At 44.7% G+C, this 27,709-nt stretch overlaps 1 protein-coding gene and 1 long non-coding RNA gene across 4 annotated transcripts; one reads left to right on the forward strand and one right to left on the reverse strand.

The window, feature by feature from the left end:
• The first annotated feature begins 109 nt into the window (after nucleotides 1-109).
• Nucleotides 110-23,898, forward strand: PURG (purine rich element binding protein G). Of its 3 annotated transcripts, XM_042815305.1 has the most exons (4): nucleotides 110-161; nucleotides 953-1,780; nucleotides 18,079-18,164; nucleotides 23,420-23,505. In XM_042815305.1, the coding sequence occupies exons 2-3, from the start codon at nucleotides 966-968 to the stop codon at nucleotides 18,158-18,160; spliced, it is 897 nt and encodes a 298-aa protein (XP_042671239.1). In that variant the 5' UTR covers nucleotides 110-161; nucleotides 953-965; the 3' UTR covers nucleotides 18,161-18,164; nucleotides 23,420-23,505. The 3 variants fall into 3 exon arrangements, with proteins under 3 accessions (XP_042671239.1, XP_042671237.1, XP_042671236.1); XM_042815303.1 differs by lacking the exon at nucleotides 18,079-18,164 and having other exon boundaries at nucleotides 23,420-23,898; XM_042815302.1 differs by lacking the exons at nucleotides 18,079-18,164; nucleotides 23,420-23,505 and having other exon boundaries at nucleotides 953-6,664.
• LOC122158566 lies at nucleotides 3,593-27,483 on the reverse strand. The gene is made up of 5 exons (XR_006168261.1): nucleotides 26,577-27,483; nucleotides 25,491-25,602; nucleotides 11,520-11,664; nucleotides 10,676-10,735; nucleotides 3,593-10,113 (listed from the first exon to the last, which is right to left on the reverse strand). It is a non-coding gene; the product is annotated as an uncharacterized LOC122158566 (long non-coding RNA).
• Nucleotides 27,484-27,709: the final 226 nt, after the last annotated feature.

Genomic DNA, 27,709 nt, shown 5'->3' on the forward strand with positions numbered 1-27,709 from the left:
GGGCGGGGCCGGGCCGGGCCGGCGGGGCGGAGCGGAGCGGAGCGGAGCGGCGGGGGTGCGCTAGCCCGGGGCTCTGCGCGGCGGGGGGCGGCGGGGCCGCCGGCTGCGGGCGGTGGCGGCGGCGGCGGGTGAAGGGCAACGACGGCGATGGGTGCTATGGGGTGAGTTGGGGGCAGCGGCGGGGGAGGCGCGGCGCGGAGAGAGCAGGAGGGGCTCCGGCGAGCGGTGCTGGGGGCACGGCGGGAGAGATGCGGTGCTGAGGGGTGCCGGGAGACTCAGCCGGGGGCGCACGGGGGCCCTTGTGGGGGCACTGGGGAGCAATGCTGCGGGGATGCGATGCTGGGGAGCGCTGCGGGGCGCGGGCGGACCTACGGGGGCGCCAGGAAGCGCCACTGGGGGCACCGAGGAGGAGATGCGGTGCCGGGGGGGCAGAGGAGCCGTGCCGGGGGCCACCGGCGGCCAGGATGCTGGGGGCAGCGCTGAGGGCAGTGCCAGCGGCAGCACCCACAGGGGGAAAGGGGTAGGAGCACCCGGGGGAGGGGGGGCTCGGCGTCCGTTGGGGTGGGTGAAGGGGTCGGGATGCGTGGGGTTGGGAGGGAAACGGCATGGGGTGGCCACCACGGGTGGGCTGGAGACGCAGGGAGGTCTGTGGCACCGGGGGCCCCGGTGGGCGATCATCAATACTGAGGCAAAAAGGTCACGAGAGGTGCGAGGAGGCAGAACCTAAGGACGCAGAGCCGGGAGCACTGGCTGCTGAGAACGGGGTTCAGGGGACACGTGGCTGCCAGGGTGGGGAACGGAGCTTCGACGGGGGCGGCTGGCAGCGGGGAGCTGGGATGCAGGCAGCAGCGTGGGTAGGGGGAGCAGCAGCGAGCAGAGCCGCCGCCAGGAAGCAGAACAGGCCCCTGGTGCTGATGTTGTCATCTGCGTCTCTGTTATGTGTTATTTCCAGCTGATTGGTAAAGATGGAAAGAGGGAGAGGAGGAGGAGGAGGCGGAGGAGGAAGGAACGTGGGAGGCTCCGGCCTGCACAGGAGCATCTATTCCCAGTCCCAGCAGCAGTACCATTACACGGCCCCCTCTCAGGGGGGCTGCATGGAGATCCAGGAGCTGGCCTCCAAGAGGGTGGACATCCAGAAGAAGCGATTTTATCTGGATGTGAAGCAGAGCTCCCGGGGCCGATTCCTGAAGATCGCAGAGGTCTGGATTGGGAGAGGCAGGCAGGACAACATCAGGAAAAGCAAGCTGACACTCTCCCTGTCCGTGGCCGCCGAGCTGAAGGACTGCCTGGGCGATTTCATTGAGCACTACGCCCACCTGGGCCTGAAAAGTGGCCACAGGCATGAGCACAGCAATGGCAAGGAGCAGCACTCGAGGCAGCGCCAGCAGCACCCGCCGCCCTCACCCTCGGGCTCTGTGGGCTCTGAAGAGCACCCTCACAGCGTCCTCAAAACAGAGTACATCGAGAGGGACAACAGAAAATATTACCTTGACCTGAAGGAGAATCAGCGGGGCCGCTTCTTGCGGATCAGGCAGACGATGAGCCGGGGACCTGGCATGATTGGTTATTTTGGCCACAGCTTGGGACAGGAGCAGACTATTGTCCTTCCGGCACAAGGGATGATCGAGTTCAGGGATGCTTTGGTCCAGCTGATTGAAGAATACGGCGAGGGGGACATGGAGGATCGCAGGGGTGGGGGAGATGAGCCCCCTGAGCTCCCTGAGGGCACCTCCTTTCGGGTGGACAACAAGAGGTTCTACTTTGATGTGGGATCCAACAGGTATGGCATTTTTCTGAAGGTAAGTGAGGTGAGACCACCCTACCGTAACACCATCACAGTTCCATACAAAGCATGGACAAGGTTTGGGGAAAATTTTATCAAGTATGAAGAAGAGATGAGGAGAATTTGCAACAGCCATAAAGAAAAAAGGATGGATATCAGAGGGGACAGTGGTGAAGAGCAAGAGGGTCTCGAATAGAGTGCACTGAACTGGCCGTCTGGCAAAATAAAACAAAAAGCAGATATTGGTGAGAGGGACTGATCTATAGTAATTTGAAGTTGCCCCTTTTTTTTTTTCTTTTTTTATTTGTAAAGTCCTTTTCTGGTAGTCAGTACATAATGTTATGGGAGTCTGGTTATCATGCTATATTACACCCAAAATATCTGTATTTCTTAAGAAAGTACCAACCTCCCAAGTCTGTATGAGTCAGCTTCTTTGAGTGTGTAAGACTATGAAACTATGCGTATCAGCACAAAAAAGACGGCATTCTGACCTTTAAATAGTCTAGATAAGGCTTGTGTTGCACTTCAGCGTGGTACAAAAAAAGCCCTCACACTGAAATGTATCGGTTTCTCCTTATGGCAGTTTTTCTGGAACTGAACTCTGCCTGTACTCGGTAAGAAGGCTGAAGAGCTGAGCCATAGGGCACTTACTGCAAAAACTGTCTTCATGTTAATTGCTCAGACATATATGAGGAGAGGGAGATGTTTAAAAATTGGTATCTGCTGGTTACTGAGTTGGAAATGATGTTCTTTGTGGGAGAAATCTCAGTAACCAGTCAGACCTTTAATACTGTGCTAGTGGAGAGCAGATGATTTGTTATTAATCCCATAGTTTTGTGCTAACCTAATAACCTGAGTATCCCAGGATATGAAACTGTGCTCAAGTGCTAAGCCTTCCAAATTCATGGCAACAAGTCATAATCCATTCTTCATCTCCGTGTTCTGCCCACACGGGGCTGATGATTTTTTTAATGCATTCCTCCAAATTTCAGAAGCTATTTTTGTAGCCGGGGTGTTGTGGGTTCTGGCAGGAGGCTGTGCAACGGGTGTGCTGAGCCAGATGGCTGCTGTGATTGAGGTTCCAGAGTTCCCTCCCAATTGTGAAATGAATGCGGCCACGATGTTACACACGTGAGGACAACACCTGGGCACTTCTCTCCTCCTGCTGTGAGGAAGATCTTTGGGGGGTTTGGTGCACTATTTGATTCGTATCAAAATGCATCTCTGTCCTATTGATGTGTAACGCATTTTCAAAGCCATGGCTGCATCAGATTTTCTGTCACGCTGACTTTACAGATGTTATTAGTACAACATAAGACCAGTGCCCTGCCATCACCTCCTTCCCGCCCTGTCGAAGCTGGAGCTGAAATCCAGCAATTTGATTTCTAGCTTTGTGCAAAGTCTACTGTCAGCTCTGCAGCCTGAACCTTACAGTCCTTGTCAGAAGAATTCTCTGCTGGGAGGGAAAATGCATAGAATTAGCAGGTCTGAAGACTTTGAAAATTCTTGGTCATTTCTTAGCAAATGGATACATATCATTCAAGGGACTTTTTCAGCCTTCTGAAATCATTGGGAATTTGGTTGAGTTCCAGGTACTTTAAAGAATGTATTTCCCACCTCTAAGGTTTTTTTGAAGGATGCGTGACTAGTCAGATATTTATAATCACTTGCATTGTATTTTGCAGAGTGGCCAAGTGTGCACGTGGACCAGATGTTTTCCAACTCAACCATTCCATTGTTTTTTAAATCTGTTCAGAAAGGTTTTCATCTTCACTCTTAGTCTGGACCCACCTGCACGCTGCATGGCCACGCTAAATCCAAAAGCTATTGCCTGTTATGATTAACCGTAGCAAGAAAGCTGGGGAGGCAGGGGTGGGAACTGAGAGGATAATCTGGGCTTTACTTTGGGTACTAATAACAGTCAATCTGTTTTAACTTTAAAAAAAAGAAAAAAAAAAAAAGAAAAAGAGGAAAGAAAAAAAAAAAGCTTGCATCAAAATCACCAAAGAATCTTTAGGAAATGTCACAGTTGTGACAGAAAGTAAGAAAGTTAATTTCACTGTTTTAGGTGATTTGCCCTTTACATAAAACTACATACAGCAGTTACAGCAAGCAAACATTTGGCTTAGTGTCACAAAAACCATCCATTTCTGCACAGATTGCTCTTTCAGGTACTTTTTCAAGTCTGTAAGAGATTTTCACCACTTGAACTGCTAGCAGACCACAATGAATCAGCTAGAGGCATTATGGGGTACTGGTTCATCTTTGCTTCTAGGCTTTTGGTCGCAATGTTTGTAACAGGTTTGGTTAGCAAACAATCACAATAACTTCTTGTCCCAGTTGGTGTGAAACAAGAGTTTAGCAAGCAAGTCCCGGATGCACAAGTCAGCACGTCGCTGGCTGCTGCTGCCCTTTACAGTGCCTGGAGTTACAATGAACTTATCACAGATCCTAACCAACTGGAGCTATGAATGTACAACTCTTTTATGCTCGCCTTCCTGCTCCCGTGTGGCACTCCTCCCCTACGCACTCGACATCTTCCAGTCCCACGTCTGTGTCAATGCATCGTAAAAGCTGCCACGTTGGAATTTGCTTAGGTTAGGTGTGTGTTGTAAGTGGTCACGCATTCCTTCTGTTCCTTTGGTGTTAGTAAGGAAAATACTTGCAATGGGCAAAGTGATTGAAAAGGCCTGTTTATTAATCCTGTCTTTTGCTTAAAAAAAAAAAAAAAAAAGAAAAAAGATGAGATGAGATGCAAAATGGCTTTTGTTATTGCTACTCACTTGCCATTTTGACAAAAGGGTGTCTAAATGCAGCTGGCTGTATCTTAGTAAGACTGGTATCTCTGTGCGTTTAACCCATTTATTTTTTTTAAATCTTTTTCCTGAGTTAATTAATTGGCCTTCTGATTGCATTAGTGTATTGTAAATAGCAGCCAGGAATCCAGTGCTGGCTGTGTGGCAGGGCTGGTTCCACAGGATTCACTAATGCATGTACTCTCCCTGTGTGGGATGCACCTTAGTATCCAAAACTGGATGGGATCTTCAAGTTCACAACCGACTACCAATGGATAAACCACTAGCGACAGGTTTCCACAGAAATATAAAGACTACTGGTGCTTGCAAATATTGTCATGGGAGGATAAAACAGACTAACTCAAAATGTAGCAATGCAAAATTGTACCAGTTAGATTTGGAAACGGGTTCATCATTATTTTTGGCAGTGCATTTTCAACCTCTGAGAGCAGCAATAATGTAAGCTGCTTGTGTGCAGAAGGGCCCGTTGCAATGCTTGAGAATGCTGTGTTCCTCATGCATTTCAAATGTTCATTCTCTGTGCCCTAAAACTGCCATGTCCCTTAAACTTGAGAAAACACAAGCTTATTTGCACTAGAAAGAACGGCCAAAAACAATTCTAGGAGGACAGGGTGAAGAGTACCAATCTGAACCTCTTTTCTCATGAGAGAATTCCTATTAAAGTCCTCAACTCTGTTTCAAAATTGTATGGTCCAGACAGAAGTCTGTCAGTTCAATAAGAAAATCCTAATGCACTTTATATTGTGTAAATAATAGGAGCATATTTCTGCCACTGGTCTGGCAGGGGGTGCTTCAGCATTGTAATCTGAATCTTGAAGAGGTTGTATCCTGTGTGCACGTGTCAGATATGGACCTCTTGTACATTCTTGACCCAGCTCCTGGACAGGTGTGGTGGTACAGATCCTCTGAGCTCGTCAAAGCGAGACACTGAGATGTAGTATGCAGTGCTGCTGAACAGCCTGAGCTGGTGGCAGTGCCTGCTGTGGCTCTCCGGCAGTTTAGGTCCGCTCTGAATGCTGTTGCTGAGCCTGACAAACAAGATTTTCAAGGCCACACCAAGTTCTTGTGCTTAGCTTTCCCTTCCGTTGGCACAGATGCTTGTGCCATCCCTCAAGGTCTTGCTTTGAGAATAAGGTGTCGTGGAGGCTTTGCCAGCTGACCCCCACCTGCTGTGAAGAAGCTGCCTTTCTTGGCAAAGGACTAGCAGAGCAGCACGTTAACAAGGGACTGGAAGGTTTCCTGTGGCCAGGTTTCCCACATGGCACTGCTTGAAGGTGACAAAAATCATGTCTTGGGGACACGCGTGGTGGGCTCCACCCTGAAAGATGCAGCCGTGGCAGCAATCTGCTCTTTGTCGTGTTTCTTGTATGTACTCAATATATAAAAATTCATATTCACGTCTAGGCATTGATATATTTATGTGAGTATATTGTAGCCTGTAGTAGCTCGTAACAAAATAATCTATTTATCTGAAGTACGCAGTCTAAAGATGGGGCTTAAAAGGCAGTTTCTCATACTATCAGTTTGGATAAGCGCATTATTTCACTGAGAGCACTTTGCCTGCTGCTTATCATGGCCCTTTTAAGATTTTGGCTTTTAAGCACTTTCATCTCTTAGGTTTTCAGTGAGGCTGCAAGGAAAACATAGGCAAGAGAAGGGAAAACTTTACTTCGAGGCGCAGTGCAGGTAAAGCAAGAGCTGCAGGTATCAGCCCGATGCTGCCCCACGGGTCATGTTGCATTCCCACGCTGTTTTAAAATCCCTCTACTCTGCAAACCTTTACATTCATAAAATATGCCATTGTAAGGATTAAAAAAACCTGTCTTTTATTAAAAAAAATCCCAATCAATTACCAAAATCAGAATAGCCACAATCATTGGCATCCATTTTTTTTCTGCTGAAGATGTTGTAGTCTAATGGTTACACTGTTTATTTCCCAAGGCCTGTTCCGGTGACCTAAACCTGTGGGAAAGGCAGCTGGTAGTGGCCAGGAAGCCTGCTGCTTGCTTGACTTGCAGCTCTTTTATCCACGTGTATTAATTTTTCTAGCAGAAAAGAGTTTATTAGTGTGTATTTTTATTGTGCAGACTTTGCACCCTATGTAAAATTAGTGAATTAGTAGGTTTTAGTTCTTTTGCATACTTTTTGCTGTACATATGGTATATATATATACATTTTAAAGTAATTCTTAAAGAAAAGTATACCTTCAATTTAATTTTCTATGCTGTTTCCTCCAAAATTAAAATGTCCTTTATTTTTAGTGACTTAACATATTGTGACCCCTAAAATCTGCCTTCCCCCTCCTGCTCCTCCATTCCTTTTAGACAAAGGTTGCATTTGAAATACCTAGTTTCTCCAAGTAAGACTGGAAATAAAGGCTACACTGAATGCACCACAAGCTACTTGCATGTTAGTCCTCCTCATGGGTGCTTTGAGCAGAAATCCTGGAAAAGATGACAGTGGCACGGTTGCAGACATGGTGTTTGCTGGGCACGAGCCTGATATGCTTGTGTAGCTGCCCTGTTGTGCTCAAGCCTCAGACCTCATCGTGCTTGACAGGCACACAGGCAGCAGCCTGAAGAGGCTGCAGGCTGAAGCCATTCTTCTTGTCTTCAGGAATGATGCTCTACATGCATGGCAATTGATGGTGTTTTTTCTATCCATGGGGCTGTAAGGCATTGTCTCTGATCAGCAGTGGCTGTGTCACCTGTATGTTTTTCACACTACCCACAGTGATGTCTTTTGTTGACCCCACTGTTGTGTTATTGTCATCTGGAGTTATGAAAATTTCATTGCGTGGTTGCAAAACCAAGCAGATTTGAGCAGGTGGAGAAGCAACACCTACCTGCTGTGCTTTGCTCTCTTTGATGGGCATGCAGCCCATATGGGGCTGCAGTTCTTGAGAAGCTTTGCAGTTTCTCCCTCCTTGTCCAAGGTGCTCATAGCTTCTTATCTCTTGGCCTGTTGGGGCTATGCATGTACAGCAGTGAACATCTGTGGTAATTCAGCCTTGTCTAAAACTGGCTGAAATCCATAGGATCACAGGAAAACACCCTGGGCTTGAGGGCATGAGGTGCTTCAGGGCTCAGGCATTTGGAAGAGGTTGAAGCCACATCTCTCACCGCTCTGTTTTTCCTGAACCCAGAGAAGCTTTAATAGGCTGACACCAGTTTTTACACGATAATTCTGGTGCTACATCGTGCTGGAGTTGTTCTTCCTAATATTTTCTCATTCTCATGCTTGGTTCCCCACCTGTATCTCCTTCAAGTTGATGTTATTTTAAAGCGTCAAGATAAAATAGGATGCCAGGAGTTACAGAGAGCTTGGACAGGTTCTGACATCTGCAACTTGGCTGCAGCAGCGTGGCCAAAGCAGTGCATTTCCACTGGCATTCCCCTAATTAAATATGGCAGGGGAATTACTTGTAGGTATCACCAGGTATTTTTTCTTGCTGGCACTTAATGGAGAAGCTAGAGAATTCTTACATCTTGATTTCTGGCTTCTCCAACAGAGAATTCTTACATCTTAATTTCTTTAATAATTTCAAGGAAAGTGGTAGGTGACATTGAATAAAAATTGTTTTTTTAGAAATGTCAAAGCATACACTGAGGTTTCAGAACTTGGATGGCGCTTTGTCATTTCTGTGATTAATGTGATTAGATTATTCCTGCTGCATGCCAAGGCGCCGTGCAAAACGTAGGCCAGCAGCCTCAGGGGCCTTGTCTTTACATTAACTTGTATTATGGAAATCTATACACTGGTGTTACGCTCTGGCCTTTTTGTGCGTGTTGAACGTGTTTTGTTTTTGTACCATCTCCAGAGGTACAAACATTGGCCCAACATCAGTGTACCCAAATACCACCCCAATAAAGCTGTCGCTAATGACTTTGTAATCATTTCCCTAGTTGACGGGCTACCTCAAAATGCTTCATGAGGCACATGGGAATCACTAGCTCTTCAGAATGCGGGCACTGTACCTTCTTTGCAGGGATGTATGCTGCCTTTTAAGTGTTTAAACCTGTACTAAGCAGTACTGTCGAATGGGAAGGGGCAACAACTCCAGCATCCAAGCTCTTGGTTAAAGATGTGGCTGCAAGGCTGATCACTTAGTCGCTGTAGGGCAAGTCCCTTTCACAGGTAAAAGGGCTTTGTGTCTGGTCACTTCTTAATCTTGATCATTTGCTCTGAACAGATTCATTTGAGGAAAAGATACCTTCCATGTCAGCTGCTGGTTAACCTTGAGTTCCTGCATGTGTTCCCATCTGATGGTTGTTTTCAGTGTGTTTTGTTGGCAAAGAAACAGTGGGAGAAGGGGCTTGTGAACAGAGACAAATGCTTCCCACCAAAGTAGAGGAATGGAAAGGCAGGAGGGGGTGGTGGGGAGCAAGGACAGGATTCATGCCCCAGGGAATTTCAGAGCAGCACTTCCATCTATGATATGGGGAAGACGTAGCACTGCCAGCATTCGAACCCTCCTCTTTGCTCAGGTCCAGCCAAGCTGGAGGTAGCCTAGGCTTGTCCAGGGGCACACGCAGAAGCTTCGGGAAGCATACAAGTGTTGGCTGCCTGTAAAGTTCACCCCTGCCATCTCATTTTGTGCAGCACTGTGTATACTTTTTACACTACAGGAACCAGTGGGAGTGACTTCCCTGCTGGACAGCTGTTCCTGTGCACTGGGAAAGAAAAGTGCAATATAGGCTGAAGGGATCTGGGGGAAAGAAAGGTTGGCCTCACTGTGAAAAGCTTTCCAAAAACATGTTCTGTGCCATCTTTGCAAAAGATTTGTGGCTCTTTGCAGGTGATCATCAGTGCTATAACATTTCTGTGCCTGGAGCCCAGGGCTTGTACTCTGAGGCCTGCTTTGCAGAAGCAGCCGGTGTTAGCAACTGTTGAAAGCCATGCTTTGAACAAGTGAAGTGCTGTAATAATGGCAAGTATTCCATATAAACTGTCAGCATTGAAAACTGGGCCTGCTGGTAACTTTGGCTTTATTCTGCCTATGCCTATGTTCCCCAGTGCTACCATGAGCTGTAGCCAATGATACATCCCTACCTCAATGGAATGTGAGAAAGTTGGATTCATTTGGCATTGCAGTTTTTGTGATCAATACTGATGGTCTCTAAAATAAAAGCATTAACATCTTTTGGATGCAACATAGTGGGTAGGTATATCTACAGTGTTTGGAAAGTACACATAGGTAAGGCTTGGACGACTGCAGAACAATGGATCAAAAAGAAATCCATATGCTAGAGAAGAAGATGCAGTTGTAAAAGAATTGCATATCCAAGGGTCAGAATTTAAGGTTACTGTGTCCTTAATTCTGGCACTTTCTGATACTTAGTTTTCCAATATTTTTTTTCTCTGCTGTTTTGTATAAACTCTACTGGTGTAATGTCTTCTTGTGAAAGATGCTGAGTTGTAAAATAGATTTGTTTTTGTGATCTTGAATGGCATCTCACAAGTTGTGTGACAACTCCATCTCAGTGTCCCGTCATGGAGGAAGGACCAATAAACCTAAGGGTGAGGAGAACAAGGGAAATGTTTAATAGGCTGTATTGCGATGGAGTTGGCAAGGACCTTGAGAGAACATCAACAGTGGCCCCCTAGGCAAAGATTAGCTAAACCAGCCCCCTTCCACACATTGGTCTTCAACCTGGCCGGAACTCAGGTTGAAGAATGGCTCAAAGGAAGTATCTGACAGTAAACTTAAATCTGCTGTTACGAAGGTGTCTACAAGTATGTTTCAGAGTCCACACAGCACACAGGCATCTGTGTTTCTTCCATTTAAACGATATGAAAAGATTTGCTTTCTTAAAACCTCCAGTGATGGATATTCACAGCCTCCCTAGATTAGCTGTTTCATTGGTTCACGCTGCTTACTGTTGGATACCTTTCCTCCTCTCCAACCTGCATTTCTCATGCTACATTCTTATGCTGTCTCTTTTAGTCTTACAGGCCATGTTCTCAAGAGGAGTTATGGAAACAGTTTGTTTCCTTTCTTGCTTGCAGCTCTTTACATAATTAAAGACTGTTGTCTGCTCTTCTAGGCATTTGTAAAGCCTTCCACAGCCCTTACCATGCTCTTGCTGATTCTTTCTTTAGGCTCCTTCTGATCTCTTTCTTGAACACAGAAAATCTAAAATGAGGAAACATACATGTGTTGCCATCTTACCAGCCGCAAGCAAAAGCATCACAAACAATTTAAGATTTTATACACTCAATGTGCTGGGTTTTGCAACAGCATGCTTGCTGATTCAAGCGTTGCTTGAAACTGTGTCCTCTCAGCTCCTCTGTGGCTGAGCTACGACAAAGGCAATCATTTTTCAGTCTTTGCAGAGAGGCTTTTTTCTGCTTTGACACAGAAGCTCGCATTTATCCTGACGAAATTGCATCTTATTTCTTTTCAGATTCTTTCTTGACCTTGTCAAGATCAGTCTCAGTTCTCAGTGCTTACGGTCCTTCCCAGGGATGTGCCATCTGCAGGTTAAATAATTATTATCCATCTTCAAATCATCAGTTTACATGTCGAAAAGAGCAGTTCCCAAGACAGGCAGACCTCAACAGGACCTCTCTTGATATCTGCCAGCAGACTGACTGTGATACTAATTAAACAGGCCGATTGTAGAAATCATAACCTGTTCTTCCTGTAGGCTGTTTTTTTTTCCTGCTGATGACTTTCTTTTTCTCCCTGTTTTTTTCTGCATAGGCTATATAGAGTCCAAACAGTAGTTTTTGCCCTTCCTTAATAGTTTTAGAAAATCGGGGCTATTAAAATACTACAGTACACATTTTCCATGAAGCCTAACAATATAAAACTTTTTTGTACATGGTAGGTTGACAGCACACCGCCTAACAACATTCATGCTCCTATTATTTCTGAATAAGATGTACGGGAAAAAAAACACAAAACAGGCCTTTACCTGAATATGAAAGTTATTTTCATTGACACCCACCATCTTCACAATATTTATCTTTGGATTGCTTCAGCAGTCACAAGCTCAGGATATGTTCTTGTCTGTATGCTTTCTTTGTAGGTATCCAAAGGCTTGGGTAAACCAGGAGTGTCTGATGGAGAGGAAAATACATATTCTTGCAGATAAGCCTCAAAAGCTGCTCGTGATCTAACTGTCAAAAGAAATGATATTGACTAAACTGGGATGCTAAAGGTCTAAGAGTTTCTTCTAGGACTAACAAGATGCCTGTTTAAGCACAAGAATGAATCTAGTGGCTGCCTGTGCCAGTGCAGTTTGGAATACAGGTTTCTTCCGTGTTTTCCCATATCTTTAAGGGTTGTTGCATACAGGTGTAAAACACTGTTTTCATCGTGCAGTAATTTGAATAGTCACCAACATTTACTTGAACTTTGCCAGTTTTAACTAGGTTTTATTTTAAAATGACATTCACCTGTGTTACTTCTGCCTTTCCTGCCATCACTGTTAGTGCTTGTGTCCTCTTATTCCCACCTCTCCTTATATCAGTGGGCTTTCTAGCTTTCTGCATTGCTGCTATTTTTTTCATACTAATTGGGGTCACAAGGCAAAACAGGCTAACACTCAGTTGTTGTTTTTTTTCATGTGATCCTTCCAGCAGTAAAATACTCAATACACAACAAACTCATTCTGCTTTAAATAGCTTGAACATTAGTACCTTATTGGGACCTGAAAAAAAAAATTAGCATCAGTATGTCTGTTACTAGAGGGGTTGTGCCTTTCAAAGTGTTTCAAAATCTGGTTGCAAATCACCTTTGTCACCAAGAGTGACAAACAACTGCAGCTGCTTTGAGTAGGAAATGGAAATTTCTTGTACTGGAAGGACAGAATTCCCTGGCTGTTTGGAAGTTAGCAAGACATTAAATGTTGATGTTCACTCTCAGCCATTTTTGCTTTCTACCCATGCTGTTCCTACTTTCTCCAAAAAGGTTTTAAGCACCTACTCTGGTATCCCAGGCAGAAGCTGTGTGTCAGGCCACTCAAAAAGCTGTTCAACTAGTTTGTCGTAATGTAGTTGTGTCATTTCTTTCCAAGCTGTGCTTCAAGCAGCTCCCATCTAGCAATGCAAAATAACTGCTTGAAGAGCTCTGTTGTTTTTTTGTTCTTTTTTTTTTTTTTTTTTTTCCAGCTCCCAGAAGCTTAATCTGTTGAAAGTTAATTGGATTTTCTTTCGTAACATTTTTATTGCAAGGTGATCCAACGTTTTGTGTAGGTTTAGCTATAAAGAAATTCCTCCTATTCTATGCAGCATCTTGCATTACTCTAATCATTTGACACATATATCTGAGTGCCTTCCAGAAGTGCATTTAAGCATAATGAGTAACATCTGTCACACAGCAGTTGTTCTTTCTTTCATTCTCTTCCTCAGAGAAGGCTGGATGTGCCAATGCAGCCCTGGTATTTTTAACATAAATTAATTATCCATTCTGTTCTGCATTAATGTCCTAAAGGGTGAGCTGAAGCACATCTTGTGCTAACAGCAGTAGACCTTGACAGCTTCACAGCCAGGAGCAAACCAGAAAATTTTTGGGCTCCGAGGTAGCAAAGTTTAGCATTTGCACAGAAGGCTGGCATTGCACCGGAGGAGAACTTTCCTCCTCGAACTTCACCTAGCTCTAAATGCTGGGGGAGGACAAGGAGCATCGAGGATTTTGCTGTTACTCTGTTTGTGAATATTGAATTGATGCAAAAAAGATCTCACCTCTAGAGAGCAAATGAAAAGCCAAAGGCAACCCTAAGTTCAGGCAGAGGAGCTTGAGTAGGTAAGGCAGGTGCTATCTTGTCATTTTACTGAGTTTGTAAGTCTGTGTTCACACCAAATACCTTTCCAGTCACTTCTGGTCTCCCTGGCTCCACCTTACCTAATAGGTTACCACTTTGCCCAACTCTCTGGAAATTGAAGGTATTTGTTTTATGTATTTCTAACTTCTAAATGCTCTCTGGCAAGTGAATTTTGTCAGTGAGTGTGAATTCAGCTCATTCATCTCTTGTTCCACCCGTAATCATAAAAAAAGATTTTACTTAGCAGTGTTCTAAAGGCGTAGTATCCTCACGATTGCTTTTATTTCTCTTACAAAAGGCTGGTGAAGCACCTTGCTGCAGGCAGCAGTGATCTGCTGCAAATGGAAGAAGCACCCTGATGCCCATTGGCAGGTTTAGAGTATGCGCTGCAAACCCAGAGATTACAGGCTGAAGTTTTCTGTTAATCTCTAAAATACTGAAGACAGCTTTTTAACTTTGATCAGGTTTCATAATGCCTCAACCCGGCAGAATTAGGAAAATACCTTTTTGGCTCAAACCCTTACTTAGAAAGCTGAGAACAAGCACAGCATTCGATGAGGTGAACCAAGCCTCATTCCTGTTGTCTCAGAACATATCTTTTAATTGGTATTCTTTCTCTCCATCTGTCTGCAAAACATCAAGGTCACTAGAGCAGTGTAGATAGCAGCCTGTGTCTGACATTCTTTGGCCTTAACCATTCCAATGACTAAAGGCATCCTGTTCTGCAGCCTTCATGTACTTACACAGCTACTGTGTGGACAGTGGGAATTTGGGAGCACACAGATGTTAACTGTGGGTTGAGGCGAGTTTCTGCGAGGTTGGAGCTCACGCTGCAGCAAAGCAGCAGTTATTTAGCTTAGCAGTTATTTAGTGACTCTCACTTATTCACTCTGTGATCATTCTCATGTCAGGTAGGGTTGCACAAAGTCGTTACCTAGGGCAGATTTGATCACATGCCTTTTGTAGTCTAACTGGTGACTAACACGCTGACTGTTAGGATGCAAGAATCTGACTTGCAGTCAACATGCAACAGCTTCCCCAGAGATGAGCATTTCTGCGTCTACTAGGAGTACTACTCTGAGCATGGACTATTGCTTCTTATCACAACTTTGTGATGTGTTATGTGTTACTGTAATTCTGTTTCTCAGAAGGCAGAAGTAGGCTGCAGTCTGGAAATACACATTTTGAGCTAAACACTGCCATTCAAATTGGTTGCAAAATGATTGGAGTTGCTTCTTTCTGTGCATGTAACAGCAAGTCCCTAACACAACATTTTGGGAATCAGCCCAAGGAGCTAGCCAAGTTAATAAATTTAGGTTTGTAGAATGAGCATAGTCACATCAAAGTTGATACGAAGATGCTGAGATAAGAGTTGTGCATCTGCTAGTCTTCCATCCACTCTCTTGTAGTCCTGCTCTGGCTCCAGGTTTTGTAGCAGGTGATGATGGTGAAGGGAACCACCACAATGAGGTGCCATCAAAGCCTGCCCATGGGACCTGGGTCAAAGTAGGAGTGAAGGGATGATGCTCCAGCTGGGCTTGAGTATATAAAGAGTGGGAGGGAGGTGGAAGAGGAACTGTACTGTACATGGACGTTTACAGGAGGCTGCATCTTATGAGCTCCCCTGCTGCTGTTGAGCAGGACAAAAAGCAGGAAAGGTGAAAACAGATCTGTTCTGGATACTGCAGGAGCACAACTATTTCAGCCTTCCTTCACTATCTAATAGAATTTTGGAGGAAGGAGATCACTCTGGGGAGTATGTGGACATTTCTGTCTGTGGGATCTGAAAGTGGTGGCATGCAATTGGTATGTTCATTGCATTCCAGCCCCTGACTTCAGTAACAGCATTTTCTACTTATACCAGCACAGGCATCTCTCAGTGCTCTTGAGGGTGACCCTTTGAGTCTTGCCATCTTACAAATAAGTAAATAATAAATGAAGAAAGTGCTGAAACTCCAAATCTAGTAAAGAAACAGTCATTTTTGCTAGCTAAGGTATAGAGGTATAGAAGACATCATGTCAAAAGTATTTCTGCATTCCCCCCAAAAGAGGAACAGAAAAGTTAGAAGAGGAGGCTCTTGAAACATTGGTGAAAGGTAGAAGTGAAGACTAGGCTTGGATATTTGGTTTGGATATTATAGACTGCACAACAGCCCTCTGGGGTAGGACTGAGGTACTGTACAGACTGAGTCTGTATCTGAACCTCTTTCTGAGATAGGCCCTTAAAAGCTGTCCAGCAGAGACTCAGCCTTCCTTGCCCCTCTGTGCTGAGGAAGAGAAATCATGACCTGGGGGATCTTCTTACCCTCCTCAGCTTCTTAGGCTCTTAACAATGCGAAGAAGCTCACATCCTCTTCCATTCTGCTTCATTACGCTTGACGTTCAACAGAAAGCACACATTTGTCTGTACTGCCCTGTTTTTTTAGGTTGTAATGAATTTTAACTTCACAGCAATGGACTTGCTATTTTTTTTAGTTGCATACAAGAGGTTCATTTCCCTCTTAAAACAGAGCGGAAAAGGAAAAAAAAAAATTAGCTAAACGCCCATGCTTGCTTTCAGAGCCTGAGGGGTGCACTGGATTAACACCTGAGGGATGGTTTGCCACTGCAGAATTTGGGCACTGACACGAGCACAGCAAATGCAGCAGCAGCCTCGCTCCTTGTCCATGCTGCAACCCTGCAGCAGCCCTTGACCTGCTACGATACATCCTGGGGCAGCTCTCTGCAGTTGTTCAAACCCCTTGCCAACCTCTTCCTCTTTGCAGCTGTGAGGCTGTGCACAAGACGACAAGCGGGAGACAACGACATGGGTGCTTTTCACTTGCCTCAGCCTAAACACCAGCCTCTTTTTGTCATCCAGTCTTCCAGGAGCCTTTTCTGCAGTCATTCTTGCCAATACTCTAGCAGAGATCTTTTATCCTGTCCAGCTCACAAGCCTTGGCAACTGAAGCAGTCCCAGCCAGCTATGCGATGCAGCTCCACAGTGCTAAATATTACCAGTTTCAGAAGATGTGACTCCGACGGAAGGCTTGGACTGTGAGTTAGGAAGAACATAGATTTTTTTATATGCATTTAAAGAGGGGGTTCACTTCAACCTTCCCCAAAAGGCTTTCAAGCCAGACAGCTATTTTTTTAAAAAGTTATTTATTAAAAAGTAAAAAATCAGTAAGTTTGTACTAGTAAAACCTAGAACTCTCTTTTACCAGTGATGGATTTTTTCCCTCCTCCTTGAATTTTGTATGGATGCAGAAACTAATGCAAAATAAGAGTTGCAATATCAGAGGAGATCAGAACAAAGTGTTCCTTTGGATGGAATTTGATGCAATTTTAAGCTGCTTGTAGAACATTGGCTGTGAAGGTGAACTAATTTGGGCTGAAAAAGCTGTTGCTGTTAAACTATATTGGGTATGCTTCAGAAGATGGTCCTAAATAGTTATTTTGTTTTGTTTTTTTTAAACCACCTCTGACATCTAGGAAAGATAAACATATTTTTGTCTTAGATTGTAGGTGTGATTCTTGCTGTAAGAAACTTACATTTTTTAGAAACCATCTCAGAAAGACATTTAAAGCCAAAAATATTGTACGGAAGCCTAAAAAGAACAAAACAGAAATCACAGATCTGAGTCAGCACCAGGCCACCATGTGCAGAGATTTATGGCTAAGTTAGATGTGAGTTGTGACACACCTGCCTGCATTCCTGGCCATTCCCAGGCTCAGTCTGGTGCCTGCAGAGCCCCTGACCAAGGCTGGCCTTTCTCACTCTCCTGCATGGTGTTGGTGCTGCAGCATTGCAACCAGACAAGAACTCGAGATGGCTGCATTTTGGGGGCCCTCTGCTCCTGATGTAATATTTGGTCCCTGGCTGATGTCAAGTAAAGACCTTGCTTTCTGCCAAGCTAACCCCCTACTGTTTCAACTGCACTTTACCCTCTTTTCTTTCTACTCATAGATACTGTACATACTGCTTAACTGCTGCTGCATTTAATTCCAGAAGCTGTAGTTGGTGGCAGGCAAAGTGATCTACGTACAACCTCTGCCTTACTCATAAGCGTACATTACGAAGCTTAGCCAGCATTAATAAAATGTTTTGCTTTCAATGTGCTGTCCCTGTGGTCCAATGTTCCCATCATCAGGCTCCACGGTTACAAATGCTCAATATATCGGTGTTCTCTGGCTGCCTTCAGTTTCATAATGCTGGATGCAGACCACAATGCCCAGCTATGTGGGTGGGTATCCAGCTAGGACTAGAAAGCACATAGATAGTTGTTTAATGCTTCTAGGCTCAGAAAATGCACAAAGGCTCTGAAGTTAGACTTCAGAGGTCCCTATGTGCCTGCTGACTTTATATTTTCTGCTGCTTCAATGCTTGCTGTGTTAGAGGGGCCGTGGTGGCAGCATCCCTCAGTAGAAGGAGCAGCAGCGGTGGCTAGAAGGTCCTGTAAATGAATTTATCACACATGCATCACTCCCCTCCGTGCACTTCAAGCTTCACTGGGATTGGATACAGGTGGCCACACAAGGGGCGGTTCTTGCTGTCTTTCTTGGCCATAAACCAAAGTTGGAGGCTCCTTTCCCCATGTGATTGTCTCACCATGCAGTTTCAGGTATAGGTTGTTTCTCACTGCTCTGTGAACCTAGTGCTTGGTTTTCTTCAGCCCTTTATGAACCATTCCAAGAGTTCATGATTTTTTTTTTTTTCCTTACACAGAAAAAAGAAACATTTCTCTGTCATCCCATGTGATGGATATTTTTGTGCAGGGACAAGATGCTTCTCATCCACACGTAAATAATCATGTAAGTGCAGAAAGTCTAAAGCCTGCTGCATTTTTTTTTGAATATCATTTTGTTTTACACATCATTAATGCTTTTATTGAGAAGATGTTTTCACTTATACATAATTTAAAAGGCATATGATCTTCCTGCTCTATGCTGACAGTGTGCAGTTCAAAGCACAAATTTCAGAGCGCTATTTTTGTCGGTTGCATTAGATTCATAGCTGGTATGAGTTGAACTGGACACAGTTTCCCATACTCAAGGCTCATAATGTTTAACTTCCATGTGCCAGTGTGCACGCACCCTTGCTGGAGCTGAAATTAGGCTCCTTCCATGCTGATTGGTGTGAACTCAGTTTGGCACATCTCAGTTCCTCAGGCACCGTCCCCACGCTTCTGGGAATTTTCCAGGCAGAGGATCTATGGAGCTGTAGTAGTGTGTATCTGCATTCATGCCTTTTTTGGGCAGTGATAAGACAGCCTCTTCATGGAGATTGCCATTTTGTAAATAAGCTTCTTCTCAAGCACCACCACTAGGACTACAAAAGATGGATGATTCTTTCTTCCCAGAATTGGTTTTCCGCTGCAGGATCTGGATTTTCTTAATTTGCATATAATTAAAAATGGCCCCGTGTCTTCAGTTTGCACTATGCCTGTGGTACTGAGCAATCTTGGATCATGTTTTACTCTGCAGTATGCTGTGTCTGGGAATCACTTTATTCATCACTGAAAATCAGCTTTTAATTGTGGCATACAGATATCTGCAGGCTTTCATGCAGCAAAAGCCTCTGCCTCCAAAAATAAAACGTTGCTTCTCATAAACTTTCAAATGAGTTGTTTTTTAGAGACTGGAAAAGTTGCCAAGAATATCTGCATGAAAATCTAGCATGCTGACTAAAGCGTGAATTTACCGTTGCCTTTAAAAAGCAGCTCTGAGCAGCATTCAGGCTGCAGGTAAGGTTGCAGGCTGTATGATTTCCTGCAACACTTCTGTGCAACACCTGCCTGGTGTGAAAAGCCTGACAGTCTGTTTGCTTTCCTGTGTGCAATCCCAAAGGACAGCAGGTGCTGCTATGCCAGGGCAGTGGTGAGACGGTCGCAGCACGGCATGAGAGGCAGCCTGTGTGCTGCTCTTCTTGGAGAAAGTGTGGAACAGCTGTGGTTTTTAGAAATGGCTGCAGTTCAGGTGGAGGTGAAATTGCAAGGAGTTGCAGGTGTAGGTAAGCAAAAATATAGCACACTTAGACACCTTCCTTGGGACAGCAATGTGGAAAACTACCTTGCAATTTGATGCCGTTTTCTAGCATTAGATTTATTATTGATTATCATTTACCAAAAATCTTTACCATCAGAAAAGAACACGCACACAAAAAATGACTGGGAAAATGAGTAATTTTTGTACTGTACTTTCCATGCTGGCACATTTTCAGTACATACAGTGTTTGGTTTTGGTCTCAACACTGAGATCAGTGTTACTGAAACCAAATATTTTCCATGTATCTACATTAATGTAATGTAATACATTACAACATTGCAAGATCTGCACAGTGCATGTGAAAAGAAGCATGGAAACTTCTTTGCCCAGCATGATGTCCAATAACTGCTCGTAATCTTGCATGTTTCCATCACTGCCATGAAAGCAGAGATGTGCAAGTTTGTACACTTGTTCCTTGGTGAGTTTTGTGTGGGAGAGGGCTATGTCTCCCTGCAGCTGCTCAGAAGGTTGAAACACAAAAGCCAGGGTCATAGGACAGATTCTTTCAGCAGTTTTCTTGTCTGGATCAACACTGCAGGTGCTGTGAAGCTGGTGCTTCCCATCCCCAGCTCCCAGATCTTATCCGGACTTGTCTCTTTCTAGCTCTGTGTCTGCAGAGTAGGATCTGTGTTCTTAGCTACAGGATGCCTCACCTGTTTTTGCTTGTTTAAATACATGTCTTTGAAGCAACACTGCAGGTCAGGACACTTGTTTCTGAAATTCCTTTTCTCCTCGGGTATTAGTATTATTTGTTTCTGAAAAATCACCTCTCTGACGTTTGCTCACTGGTTTAGTACAGGAAAAGCTTTACAGTTGTACCTGGAACATCCCACTACACATGCAAGGTGTGGTTCTCCATTTTGACAATCCAGAAGTGATTTACAGAGCATGGAATGTACCGCCAAACACAGACAACAGCTTCTGACTGCAAACTCCAGCAAGCCAACACTTTCGTTTTAAACAGAGCTTTCTCCATGAAGCTTTGCACTTGGCTGGCATGCATCAGGTACTGGACAGCTAGGGATTGCCTAGTAAAATACTCGCAAGAGTTGACAACTATGCAAACAGAGCCTGGGAGAGTGATCTTTTTGTCAGGCTCCTGCTGAAACTTTTTGAGACATCTAAGCTCGACAGTTTGTTTATTCTCCTGAGGTCCTGCTACTCCAGCTTTCTACTTGTCCTTTCATACTCCCCTCAGTTTAGCTGCCTGGTCCTCGTAGGTCTGCCCTAGGTTGTCTGGGCTTTCAGCTCAACATGGTTATTCAGAGGGAGAAAAGCCAACAGCTGGAATAAGAGAAGCAGAAGTCAGCATGCAGCACGTCTTGTGTGTTTAAGGAGAAGAAAGAACAGCATCTGGCCTCTGTCAGGAAGAGTTCTCCTCGCCTAGCCTCCTTCAAGGAGCATGCAGAGCTGAGTGGAGGCAGACATGTTGACTGCCTGGTCCTATCTTCCTGCAGCTTCCTTCCTTCTTGCGTGTCTCCTGTCTTGTAGTCGCCCAGCTGTGTGTTACAGCATGCTAGACATGTGAAAGTGATGTCTGCATATCCAAAGTCCTTCTTGGGGATGTTTTCATTCATGAAAATGAAGATCGGATGTTAGGAACGTTGACATTTACTGTCAACATTTCATTGTCTTGTTCTTGCACTATCTGTCCTTTCACCATTAGGGTGGTGAAGAGAGAAAAGCCGGCTTAACACGTAGTCAGAAAGCGCAAGTATAAAAGTATAGAAACAAACCACCAATAAGTACATAAATAGGCTAACTGTATGATAGCTTGTAAAAGGAGGCAGTCTGCAGCGTGACTCCTCTGTAAACTGCATGATAGCATTGGTGAAGCCTGCTGCAGACACTCAGCAGCTTCCCAGGGTTGCTTTTGCTAGACTTTGAGTATCATAGTTGCAGAGACTTGTACCTGTTCTGAGAGACTCTTGTTTTTTTCGTATGCTGTGGCCCTTTGCTTTCTGAATCGGTTCATAGTGATGGAGTTAATGGAGCTGTTCTTTATCGTAACCTAAAAGGTGTCAGTTGTTTGCTTGTATGTGTTCACAAGCTGACCCGTAGCGTTATGCATCCCTGAAATGGTGTGATTTGAAGCACTTTTGGTGTGGCATGTACAGTAGCAGTGCCATCTGGTTTTGATTTCATCCCTAGCTATCACACGTGTTTTCCCCATGTTTTGGACATTGAACCAAACAAACTTTAAAACTAGCACTTTAAGTACTAGTGGTCACTTTGCTTCTGATTATACTGAGCACTGCACTTTTGTAAGTACTATTAGCACTGAGTTTTGAACCACTTTTTTCCCCCAGTCTATTTAGTCTCTTAGGCACGGCATTAATTACCTAGGGGCCATCAGAAGATAATTTTGAGGTGTATGTGACCACTGTCTGGTGCCTAATTTCCACTGCATATCTCTTAGCAATTTTATAGATGAGAGAAATGAAACCGTCAAAGATTGTTTTTACCTAATAGACTGAACATCTGTATCATTGACATCCAAGCAGATGTGGTTGCTGTAAACTTTGAGGTCAATCAGAAAACCAAGCGCATGGTTGTTTTTAACACCAAAGATATAGGAGAAATCTCAAAAGGGATTGGGATAGTGCAAGATGGTATAATTGACACTTTGATTTGCACAGACAGCAGGATGTGAAACAGAACCAAAGCTAAGAGTGCGTGGCAGATACTCTCGGTTTTGGTAGGAGAACCCAGTCTGCAGCAGCAGGTTGGGTTGGGTCAGTGGGAAAGCTAATTTGAAACTGCTTGTAGATGCAGGTATCAGTAACAACTGCGCTCAAGCCATTGCAATACATGCCATCATTGTGCCTGTACTGAAAGTGCTGTTGGGATCGTTGTGGCTAAAACTACAAAAAAAAAAGTAAAGGATTTGCAAATGTTTTAGACGATGGAGCATATAAACACTGGGTTTGCTGTTGAGATTGGAGAGAAGCATTAGGAGCTTAGCAAGTCACATGGCAAGAAGCCATGTCAATGTGCTTTCCTATCTTTGTTAGATTCCTGCAATATTTCAGCATGGCTGGTGTGGGGCCTGAGTTGCCAGTTCTCCAGCAAAAAATCAATGGGATAGAGTTTGTCCCAAATGGCAAAGTCATAATTTTCTAGTATTTGGACCTGGGTGATGATCCTCAGGATGCACCATTTTCCAGGTTTTGATATTCCAAACCATACCCTCTCAACCCACTGTTGTCTTTTGCTTCTCTAAAAGCCATCATGGGTTTACTGCAGCAACAAGTAAACCATGGTGCTTGCAAGGGTTCTGTGTATCCTTCCCAATGAGGTATCACGCATGAGGCCCACAAGGGAACCCTTCCATTGGAGCCTTTCCTTGGCAATGCTTCTGGATCGGATTTGCTCCTTGGTGACATGAGTAGGGGGCAAAACTCCATCAGCACAGTCAATTGCTTGAAGGGAGATGAGTTAGGTCTTCTCCTTCACTTTTAGCAAGCAGCTGTGGTGGAAATAACCTCCAGTGGAAAAAAAAAAGTGATAATTTTGCTTGTTTCAGCAGATCAAGTATTGTCCTGACCAGCTGCTTTTGCTTTGGTTCAACCTAGGCTTTCTTCTCCAATAGAGCTTTATGGGTTTGGGTATTCATTCAGAATTGAAAGTGGTTAAAAAGCAACAAGATCTGAGCAGCCCAAAGCGTTATGCTTTTATATTCTCCATTGTGTGATTTTAAAGTGGAAATGTACATAGATTCCAGACTTTTTTCGCTCCTGGCCAAATTAACCCTGCAAATCTAGCTTTAAAGAACTAGCATCCAGCGGCTCAGGTGCTCTCTCAGTACCCAGGCGCTAGTTGATGAGAGGACAGCCTCTCAGAAAGGCTCACAGAGGACCTTGGCCCCTCTGGCTGGCGCTGGGACACAATGGGATGCTTTTCAATACTTGAGCCGACATTCTGTCATCCTTTGGGGAACTGAGAGCTTTCTTTCCTTCTGGGGAAAGGAAGCTGGCAAGGAAGAGGGACGCAGAACAGGTCTCTGTGTTTTTTTTCCACAGGTGTAGTTTTTTGCCCCTCCGAGTTGGCATCTCGTCCTTCGGGAAGGTAAAGTTAAGCACTTTCTGCTGCACGGCACACATAAGGCCTGAATGTAATGCATAGCACAGCACCTCTTTCTCTGGAAGGACCTTTTAAGCAGAAGACGGTTCTTTTAGGGGATTTCAGTTGCTTGGGTTTGAGGCAGCTCATGGGAAGTGCATTGAAATGGCACACGGACGATGTTTTACTGACCTTTTCGTTCTCTCCAGCAGAGACAGTTTTAATTTCTTTCCATAGTTTAGAGCTCTTTCCCAAAAGTATTTCCTGGCCCATGTGAATGACCTTGAAATGAGTCAAGTTTATCGAACTAATTGTGCATTGCAGGAAGCAGTCTCCAAATGCACACACACCTGTGCACCCATCAATGTGTATGTGTGCATGTATGTGTGTGCACATATAACCTACAGACAGAGAATTTATTTTTCCCCACCTGTTCTTTTTGTGGTATTATTATTATTATTATTATTACTATTATTACTGTTATTATTATTTTGGGGGGTTTTGATTTGTTTTCAGGATATTAACCAAAAGGTGTTTTAAATTCATGGCATGAAGAACCCTAGATGTAAATCTGAGTACATTGTGATGCTGATTAACAGATTTTTCTGGAACTTATGTGATGCTCAGTATTTTTCTTAGGGAGTTTTGTTTAATGTTAGATCATTGTTCTGAAGGATGTTGGTACTACTGGAATCACACTAATGGAAATAAAATGCATGTGTTACAAGTGTAGAAACGGTGAAGAATTAAGTGTGAACTTACTGTACAATACCAATTCTGTTTTCAAACGATCTGTTTCGCTGTTCAGTAGTTGACATATAAAAATGCAAATGTACTGTAATTTAGCACTTTTTCAATTAACCCTGTTCTCACTATGCCAGAAGTAAGGAGCACTTCTGGGGCTGTCAGGACCCGTCTCTCCTGACGTGCAGATCCTGGGAAGCATGTCAGGAAAGGGTCAAGCTCTTCATCCTTCCTGCACATTTTGGTACCAGAATTGGCCAGAAGGAAAGAAAAGTGTGAGAGTCTCTTAGTCCCCTAGTGTTAACAGGGTGCAAAGTGTTACATGTTCCGTACTGTACTCAAAGGGTTGGTTGGTCAGTGACTGTATTGTACTGTATGACGACGCATAAATTGCCTTGTATTGTTTCTAATGGACTGTACCATGTCCCCCATGGATCTCCATGTCCCCAGTTTTTCAACAATGATGCATGTTATCAGTTAGGTCCTACAACTCTGTGGTGCTAACTCTCCCATACCTTATGGTGCTTCTGTGGACACTAACTGAGGACATGCTGACCAGAGCTTGAAGTTTCACAGTATTTCTCCTCTGTTTGTACGAAGTGAACACACACACACTAAATGATAAACTTGAATTTGTTTCAAAGCATCATTGACAATCTAATGTTTTCTATGTGTGCTTTTATTTGGGATGGCTTTTCCAGAAAGCAGCTCTCTCCCCCTTGGTTCGCAGCCGCCCGTGTGCTCCAGTAGGCAATCCTGTCCTCTTTCTCCATGGTGAGCATGGGGCCAGGACTTACTGTGACTCCTCTGCCTTTGGTGGTGAGCTGCCTCCCCAGCAGCTCTCTGCGTGCTTGTCTGTGCCTAAAAAGGACACCTGTGACCACTCCATCCCCAGGTAGGTGGACACTGTGGTGCTGCTCCAACTCCTCCACAACCAAAAGTGGAGTCTGTAGCAAGAATTGTCTTTTTACCAGAAGGGAGGGAATTACTGAAGAGGAGCTGGAGTCCCAACAGGCACCTCTGTCCTGTGAGGGGAGAGCCCACGCATGCAGCCCCACTGGCAGAGGAGTCACTGTTGGTTCTGGGGCTTTATGGGCTGTTGGATAGTGTGGACAGACCCTTCCCATTCCAAGCCCCCCACATGAGCTGCTTTCTGGACAAAACAAAATCTGAATATATTTTATATCTATTTGAAAACAAAGTCTGATATTTACCCCTGTTACCAACTGAATTTGCATATTGTTGTTTGCCACAATATTTGTTCTGTCTTAAAATAAATTTGCTTACTTGTGTAGTCTGAACTGTCTGGTCTGATTCTTCTTGCCTGATGCACAGTACGGCTGTTTCAGGGTTCAGTCACTCAGAGCTGCCCTTACAGTGTCTCCCATGTGGGCGCTTCCTGTGAGTAAGACAGGGAAATGTGTCCGCCTGTGAGGGGCAATAATTTTAGCCAAGACCCAGAATATAAATCTATCTCTTTTGGTTATCTCACATCTTCTCCCCAGGGCTTTTCAACCTTATGTCCTCTTTCACCAGTCTTTCATAATTACATCCTTCAAAATGGTAAGTGTACAACAGAAAAATCACTGCATTTCAGTACACTTAAGTACAGTTAAGAGATTAAATAGTTATTAATGTATTCATTGAAGTTAAGTAATTTCTGATGTCGGTGTTTTGCATTTGAGAAGGAAACAATTTATCGTGATGTCGTCACCAAAAACAGCAGCCAAAAGCTGTGGACATCTAATGATGTTCACAGGAGGAGATGTAGCAAAATCTTTCTTTCTCCTTAGAAAGGTGAACAGCACCATCTTGGTTTTTCAGTGCCACGCGTTAACAAGGCATTTTTTACTAGATTGATTACTAGAGATTGTACAAAGGAAGGCAGCACTCACAAGTGGTTGCAAACCATGCATCTTCAGGTACAGAATCCAGTCTGTGAGTAGATGAAATTAAAAGAACAGTGCCTGTTCCTGCCCCACAAAATGCCCCTTTATCTCCCTGTAGCCTCAAATGGAAGGCAACAAGTTCTGCTAAGTCCCCGGGTGTGCCAAGCATCCTCACACCACCCTAAATAATGCATATTTGTTTCCTCAGATGATTTCTCCTGCTCCCTCAAGTACAACCCCCCAATACTGCCTCTCCCACTGTTGTCACAGGGGTGCTGGGACTCAGCAGAGCCACTGCAGAAGACATATGCAAGACTGTATCAGGTGCTAGGGGTACCAGGGAGTGCCCATGCCACATGGGGTGTGAATGTGAGGGGCCCCACTGTGCACGAGTGATGCGCAGGGAGGAGATACAATGCTGAGGAGAATACCACACCAGCAGGACCTTCTGGAAGAGCTGGATGGACCCCTCCTAGGTGCATACCTCTTTCCAGCATGTCAGCATCAACCTCTTTATTGCGTGGAGCCATCAGGTCCAGGTGGAAAAGATCTTCAAGGTGTGTATCACACTGAAGTTAAGCTGCCCCTGGTGTCATCACCAAGGACCAAGTTGGAAGCATTACAAATGCTTTATGTATCTGATTGCTTAAGTCTTAATTTATGAGACTCAGAAGTAAAATACCCTCAGGATTCCTTTTTGGCAAGATAGTATGGAAGACCCAGTGGGTTTCAGCAGCCTGATGAGCAGTCCAGGGGCTCTCTTGGCTGAGTTTTCCAAGCTGCTCACAGCTCACAAAAGCACCTTTTGTGAGTCCAGAAATGGCAGAAGCCCTTTAGGAGCAACTAAAAAATTGTATTTTTGGAAATATATCACTCTTTTGCTAAACGTATTTTTAGTTGGAAAGCTCATTAAAGGCGCACAGTGTGCTACACCCCTTGATTTCCAGCTTCACGTGAGGGAAAGTGAATTTCAGAAACTCTGGTTGTTTCAGCCCGTGGAAACTGAGGAAATTGCATGTTGTCTGTCAGCATTATTTACAACGAGGAGAATGTTGAAACTTGTGCCCAAAAAACACAGAAGATCCAAGGAGTTCTGTACACTGCAGTACACAGTACGTTTTTTGGCAGTGATCTAGAGCTGGCCGTGAGATGCCGTGTTAGGTACATAAGGGCACATGCACACCAGTCCTGATCACGCTTGCCCCTAAGATGACACAACGAAAGGACACTGTAATACACGGCGTGGTTTAACGTGCACCACAGCTAGCCAAAAGACAGGGCCGTCTTATGGCGTTACTCCGCATTTCCAAGGAGCAGCACGTGCTGAGGAACTCCTCTGCAGAAGGGCACGCAGCGCTGCGCTACCCGCAGTGCCTCAGCGCTCCGGTTCCAGAGGGCAGTCTCACCTCTCCGCGAGGCCAAGGCCGCTGCGGCAGCGGGGCGGCGCCTAACCGGGGGCTCGGTGGGACTTCGCACCCCGCAAAGGTGCCGCACAGCTCCAGAGACTGCAAGCCGCGTTTGCTTTCCGTTATTGACTCCGGTCTGCAAGGCGAGACGTTTCGGCCAGTCGGGCCGAAGCAGAGCGACCGCCCACAGTGAAGCAGCAGAGGCGAGGTA

This window comes from Centrocercus urophasianus, unplaced genomic scaffold, assembly GCF_019232065.1.
Source record: "Centrocercus urophasianus isolate 14NV4802_14NV808 unplaced genomic scaffold, USGS_Curo_1.0 seq_1482, whole genome shotgun sequence".
NCBI lineage: Eukaryota > Metazoa > Chordata > Aves > Galliformes > Phasianidae > Centrocercus > Centrocercus urophasianus.